This window comes from Bison bison, unplaced genomic scaffold, assembly GCF_000754665.1.
Source record: "Bison bison bison isolate TAMUID 2011002044 unplaced genomic scaffold, Bison_UMD1.0 scf7180017864240, whole genome shotgun sequence".
Classification (NCBI taxonomy): Eukaryota; Metazoa; Chordata; class Mammalia; order Artiodactyla; family Bovidae; genus Bison; species Bison bison.
Window position 1 is genome coordinate 974,836 of NW_011494812.1, and position 7,391 is coordinate 982,226.

General features: G+C 37.5%; 1 protein-coding gene across 1 annotated transcript in view; it reads right to left on the reverse strand.

Annotated features, from left to right (window-relative positions):
- The window catches only part of SPTA1 (spectrin, alpha, erythrocytic 1), an 86,416-nt gene extending 79,695 nt beyond the window's left edge, over window positions 1-6,721 (reverse strand). Inside the window, 5 exon segments of the mRNA XM_010846842.1 lie at window positions 886-1,032; window positions 2,047-2,187; window positions 3,849-3,974; window positions 5,177-5,416; window positions 6,621-6,721. Of these exon segments, the coding sequence (XP_010845144.1) occupies window positions 886-1,032; window positions 2,047-2,187; window positions 3,849-3,974; window positions 5,177-5,413 (651 nt within the window). The 5' untranslated portion in view covers window positions 5,414-5,416; window positions 6,621-6,721.
- Window positions 6,722-7,391: the final 670 nt, after the last annotated feature.

Genomic DNA, 7,391 nt, shown 5'->3' on the forward strand with positions numbered 1-7,391 from the left:
GAACTCCGGGAGGTGGTGATGGACAGGGAGGCCTGGCATGCTGCAATTCATGGGGTCGCAAAGAGTCAGACATGACTGAGCGACTGAACTGAACTGAACTGATAACTAAAAAAAAAAGAAGAAGAAATCTGCACAATAACAAAAATACAATCATGTTAGACGGAGAAATTTAGAGACTGTTGGAAATGAGGCCTGGAAAAAATTGAGAAATAGTTTATTTTCCCTACTCTAGTACCTATTAATCCTGAAATTTTGATTCTATTTACACATAAATATCACTCCCATTATATAGCTGCAGTGATAATAAAACTTTAAATGGAAAAGCACGATAGCCCACTATTGCAGTTTCTGTTCAATTCCTTCACATACATATAAAATCAGACTGACTTCCCAGTTCTTACATATGTTAAGGGTATTTAGTCACACACTGAGTATTTGTATGCTCAGAAATTAAAAGGTTATTTAAGCATTTTCTTAAGTAAATGGAGGTAAATCTGCCTCTTTTTCCTTCCCCCTCAAAGAAAAATTTGTTTAATGATATCATATATATTATGAGAAGCCACGATTATTTTATATTCTTTGCCACTTCATAAACATGAAAAATTGATGTACTGCACAGTGCAAGAGTAACCTCATTGTGGACTGAATTTCTTTACATAAAGCCATGTACACTCACTCACTCACACCTCTATTTCTGTAGACTGGCAAGGGATGAATTCAGAAATGAGAGAAAGCTACTCTGGGCATGTCACTCCAGGGACAGGCATACCTCTGTTTTCTCACAATGTTCCATATACTTTTCTTGTCCCTTCTACAAATGGCCAGGCAATCTTCTTGAAGATCAGAACCCTTTCCCTGGATTGGCTCTGTTATTCCCCACCTCACCTCTGCACACTCATTGGCATATTGGTTCACTTCATTCACTCTCTCCTTTCGAACTTCCATATCTGCTAGGAACTCTTCAAACTTCTTATGCAGAACCTCTGTGCGCTCCCAGTCCTTACCCAGCTCCATTGATGTCACCAGAGCATCCTGTAGACACAGAAAGGTCTATTAGGTCACCAGCAAATATTTAGGGATTCCTGCAGTTCAAATGCCCAAAACCCTTGTTTACATTTACATTCCCAGGATAACTCAGAAGGAGATACTGGTGGAACCTGGGAGAACCCCTTCAAGAAAGTCAGAGCAAGGGCATATTTCCTGAGGTGGCACTGTGACTCAGGGAACAGTGGTCTTTGGGGTAATTCTTTGGGAAGACCAGGGACATTGTCAGAAAATGCCCTTGGAAGAACCTTTTTGTGGTTTGGAACATGAAAAGGAAATCCATCCTGGTTCTGCTGGATTCAACATCCTGAGTATTTACAAAAGTATTGTGCTGAATGCTTGCCTGTGTAAATTTTCAGTCCTAACCATAGGGTTATTCTTCAAGTAATAGGAGATAGAAACCTCTCTAGTTATAGGTACTAAGAGACAAAGGATTAAGGGAAAAACTGGCAATTCTCTCAGTTGGAACCAGAGTAGGATTGAAAACCTAGAAGGAGTGAAGGCTCATGGAAGGTAGAAGGGGGGCAATCCTAGATGATCTTTCAGTACACATTTTTTTTTGTATGTCTTGCCTTCTTCATGTTCAGATTCATACATTTAGACTTATCCTCCTATAATGTTGCCTACTTCCAGAATACCTCTAAATCTTTGCTAACATTCCTCTTTCTTCCAAGGAACTAAGCCCAGGAACAGATACCCTGACTTCTTTACAAAAAGTGAAAGTGAAAGTTGCTCAGTTGTGTTGCATGTTGCTTCTTGTGACCCCATGGACTGTAGCCTGCCAGGCTCCTCTGTCCGTGGGATTATCCAGACAAGAATACTGGAGTGGTAGCCATCCCTTGCTCCAGGGGATCTTCCCAACCCAGGGATGGAACCCAGGTCTCCCGCATTGCAGGCGGATTTTTACCATCTGAGCCACCAGGGAAGTCTGCATCAAATTGCTATGGGATGTCTGGGCCAGAGGGATGGAAAATCCTATATACAGGCTGTTTGGTGCTATACCTTGTCTCCAATCCACTCCAAGATATCGGCACACCCCTGGAAGTACTGTTGGAGTTTCAGGGCCCGCAGCAGCAAGGCACCCTTCTCCTGGGTCAGCTCCAGCAGCAGATCCCACAGGCGGTTCAGTTCCTCCAGAAGGCCCTTTGGGAGGAGTAAAAGCACTCAGGCATGTTACCTGCTGTGGAGCAGCAGTTATAGACTCAGAGACCTGTGCAGAGAGGGATCTGGATAAAAATCCCTCATCCCATTAACTCGTGCATTAATTGCTCAAAAATATTTAAAAGAGGATAGGGCATGTATGGGAATAACCATTAAACCATATGATTACCTGTGGCGGATTCATGTTGATATATGGCAAAACCAATACAATATTGTAAAGTTAAAAAAAAATATGATCTTCCATAAAGAAAAATAAATAATAACATTTGGGTGTTTTAGAGGATGAAATGATTGCAAATGATAAGACAGGATGAAATAAAAATTCATTTAAAAACAGGTGCTTATTTGAATTGAACCTTTAGGGATAGAATTTTGATACACAGAAGATACAGAGAGGGTGTTCAAAGTACTGACAAAGGCACAGAAAAAGTTAGCATGGACTGTCTGTCAGAAGGGATAAGAGCTACAAGTTTTTCTGACTTACAAAGAAAATATGATCACCAAAGCAATAACAGAACTTGAGACTATATAGTTGAGGGCTATAATGCTAGGTTAGCTTAGAAGACCAGGTTTTACATATATTGTAAAATTAAATGTATAATTTATGTTGTCTTCAAGAATCTTCTATTTTCCAACTACTTCATGGTTCTAAGGTAACATGTAGCACATAAATCACATTTATCTATGGATCCTGCAGTGCTACAGGATTACTATAATCTCATAAATTCTGATAGATGTGAAGATGTTTCAGATATTTCTCAACTATTTTAATTAATGTAAGGGACTGATTTTTGTGCAATTTTACCAAATCATTTTTACTTAATAACAGGTAAATTTTGAGTTATTCTTGTTACAGAATCTTTTTTCTAATAAGGTTTATTCTTGTTAAAGTCTGTATCGCCTGACCATGTTTTGTTGATAGTAAAAGGAACTAGAATTTGTATGCTAGATATGGAAATATAAGTCCCAACTTATAAATATGTAACACACATTTCTTTTGACAATTTTAGAAACAGTTAAACAGTAAAAAAATTTTCACTTAATACAAAACGAACCTGAACTGACTATCAACCCAAACATTTTAGGGGAATATATGAATTAACTCAGAAAAAAAGCTGATAAATTAATAATGGATTCCATGGTGGTGCTGCTCTTTGATCTTCAGAGTTCAAGGGTTTGGAGACCTACAATAGTAGCCACAGCATGTGAGCTCTGAGGAGAAAGAGGCATCATAGACAAAGGGAGAAAGATTTCGGAGAAAATTCAAAGAAAGATTATCCCTTGTTTAGAGAGTTTAAGCACCAAGGACTCTGAGCTTAGAATTACTCAGAAAGGACATTTGGGAAAGCCAATTCATCTGGGTTGAGGCGGGTTTGATCTTCAGCCACCCCATCCTGTGACGGCATCAGGAGGAAGGTGACACTATTCAATGAGAGCTTTGTGCCATAGCTCTTCTCCCCACTCCTAGGAACACTAGCATATCCCATCATTTTTTCCTTCCACAATCTAAGTAAAATATAAGAGACAGAACCATGGTTCCAAGTCAGTTGTATCAAGGTGTACACCTGTTGTAATCAATGAAAACTCTGATAACCTAATCAACAATTAGAAGCATCTCTCACAGAGCCCTACGATATATTTACCTTGGTGTCCTCATGGGCAAAATGCCCCTCAGGAAATCGAGTTTCCCTGGTTTTTTCCAGATCAGGAAGGACCCTTGATTTTGCTTGCACCTCTGTTTCAAAGTTTTCATGCTTCTGATATTTCCCCTGAAGATTAGAAATCAGAGTTTATGGCTTAATGGAGCCTGGTCTCCTGGATGATAAAAGAGTTCTTTTAGTCCTCTGCTTTCTTGCAGGCAGAACTACCAGTTTCTCAGCATAGATGAAATGATAACCTATGACCATAGCTGCTGCTGCTGCTGCTGTTAAGTCGCTTCAGTCGTGTCCGACTCTGTGCGACCCCATAGACGGCAGCCCACCAGGCTCCCCCATCCCTGGGATTCTCCATGCAAGAACACTGGAATGGGTTGCCATTGCCTAGAGGAGTCCTATTCTAAAATAAGTTGTTCTGGCAGAATCAACGCATATAGGTTTTTAAAGATTCCCAGACCCAATGTCCTGGACCACAGAAGAAGGTCTTTTCAGTCCTTATTGCCTTTGGGAAATTTCCAATAAATATTATGTTAAAGTCTTAATTGCCTTCTGTGGAAATGAAATAATGTAACAGAATTTTTCCTTTTAAGAAAAGAGGAAGCAAATCCTACTGAAAGTAGTGAACAATGAAGAAAATTATCATGACAACAATGGCTTTTTTAATTTAACTGGGAAGTTTTTGCATGCTAAATTATGCTCTTGTTGTCATATATAGATCGATCCATTTAGTAGGTAACACTTCGTTCTTGATCTAGGTGCTTCCTTTCTGATATCCATTGTGCATTTTAGGCATACAAGCCTTTCTTCTGATGCTGACTATGCCTTATTCTGTAATACAAGTAGTAGGGGGAGTTCTCACCAAACCTCTCTATCTGAGATCTCTCATTTGAACTTAACAAGAGTCATGAACAGCCAACTGGGAAAAACCCTGGTTAAATCATATCTTTCTGAGGAGAGCAAAGAGAAGTTAGTTCAGAAGTACTGATGTCTCTTTACTTCAATTCCATCCTTAATGTCATAAATATTGAAATTTCATAAATTCTTTGAATTCTCAGTGTTTTGCCCATGGTGTAAGTTCAGAGCAATATTACATTTATAAAGTATTATCTAGAATGAGTTTCCTGTGTAAATAAGACATTGGGGCTTAAGGAGTTGAAGACACGGACTATTTAGAGTCAGAATTACAGTTCCCGAAGTCTAATCTTCTATTACAGCATCCCTCTAGAGTTTACCAGATGCACACCTACATTATAAAAATGTTTCCCTCCCTAGAGATTTCAGAGTCTACTCTGGGGAAGTCAGTGAAACTGAAGAACCTGTATGTTTGTTGGGTCTTCATAGCTTTTATCACTTGCAGTCTTGATTTTCTCCATGATCCATTTCTCATGGTCATCAACATCTCGTATGAAAACCTGGTAGTGATAGGAATCTTCAAGTTTCTGACCCCTCTCAGCAACCCGTTCCTTGAACCTCTGGTACCGACTCAACACCTCCTGACGCCTCTCCTGGATCTCCTCTGCTGTTTCCAGGACCTCTGGCCCATCACTCTCCATAGCCTGCAAGTGAAAAAGTTTACTTATTGCTGCTTCTCAAGTCTCTAGTATACTGTTTGTTTGTTTTTTTTTTTTTCCCTCTCTCTGTCTCTAATATTCTGTCTTTTTAAATGTCTTCAAGGCATTTACTCATGTTGGATTTAGGTTCAGATATCTTTATGCCTATAAAGGTCTCTTTTTAGAAAGGCTGTAGTACATTTATATAATTTTAACCACATGCAGCTACAACTTAGGCTGATAATTCTTGGTCATTCAGAATACTTTTCCAACTTTTCACATAAACATCTGCCCATATTAATAAACTTAACAGTAAAGTTCTATAACATGCATTATTAGACAATTGAAAACAAGTTTAAATTAGCAAAATCACATTTTCAGATGCATAAAAGAAATACAATTTTACTGCTTTCAAAAACTTAAAAGGTGTTAACATGTACTGATCATGACAAACCTAATTTAATGAAAAAATAAAAATGGCTTGCAATTAATTTTGACAAATGATATACCCCAAAGTCCAAAAAAATTTATGTAAAAATAAAACTAATACATTATTTACTTTTTTATTTTCTTTATTCACAAACAATACAAGTCAAAAATTTAGCACATTTACAATCTAATTACCACAGATTTCAAATTATTAGCATCTTGGTAACTGACTTTTGCAATGTAAAACACTGTATTATCAAATAAAATCACATATTATTTTCCAATAATAGTGGGATCCAATTTATTTGTAACAACATCCAGCAAAATCTCCATAGGATACACCTTCATTTATCTGGATATAAGCAGTTTTTCCTAGTTTACCTCAGTGAAAACATTCAATATAAGATTTAGACTTTAGTCTCCTTCTATACGTAATTGTTATTCTGTGGGTGGCCTTTACTAGTCTGGTTACAGAATTAAACCCTTCTACAGAGACTCAAACATTTATCATGAATTATTTTGCTCCAGGTTATCAGGTTGTTCTCCATGTGAACCTGTGTAAACAAGTCATTGCTGGATTTTGGTGCTGTATAGCCACAGCTCAAGGTCAGTTTAAAGTGATACATTCATAAAAAAGAGAATTAAAATTAAGCTTGTTTACTTCTTAAGAATCAAGAAAAATCCTTGGTGATCCTGTCAAAGATAGCACAGAAAGTTCAAAGGAGACAGCTTTCTTAATTATATTGGTGACAAATTGTCCTATAAAGAATTCTGTACTCACGGTTTCCTTTGGAAAGTGTTATGCTTTTCCTAAAGGTCAAGAACCTGCCAAAATAAAATGTGTCCAAAAGAGAGAGAGAGAGAGAAAGAAAGAGAAACAATTCACATGTAATTGTTTAGTCTAACTTAGAGATGAGAGAAATGTTACATATGTGGCAAGACAAAAAGAAAAAAAAAGCCTCTTGCTTGGGCCAGAATCCCGCCAACTACAATCTACCCTATCTTCAGGAGACAGATTGAGCTGAGGCAGCTGCTAACTTTCACAGATGCTGGGTGACTCAGCGCTTTGAAGGGACTGTGGCCCTCAAAGGTCTTCAACAGGACTTTATAAAAAAAAAAAAAAAATGAAAGCAAAATTCTTAGATGAAAACTTAGAAAAAAAACTGCTATAGATGTAACATAGGGCAATGTTAAGATTATGTTTTGTTTCTTCAATTAGTTTTAAATTTTACTTCTAAGAATTATAAACAGGAAGGAATTCTGGGTTGCCCATTCTTCATACTCTGTACAGAATTACAAGAACTCAAGGCATACATAGGTTCTTGTTCCAACCTGTCTCTCAGAAATACAAATCACCAACTCCATTAAAACTCAGCTATAGATTTTTAACAGTCTTTAAGCAACAAGACATCCTAGTTCTTGCTGTAGAGACTTTGTTAAAATAGGGAGAAATTTTTATTTCTGGTTGTTTATTCACAGATTGTTCCTTTTATTTAAATGATTAAGGGTAAGGCTAAATCAGATTTTTAAAAACCCAAAGGAAGTAAGATAT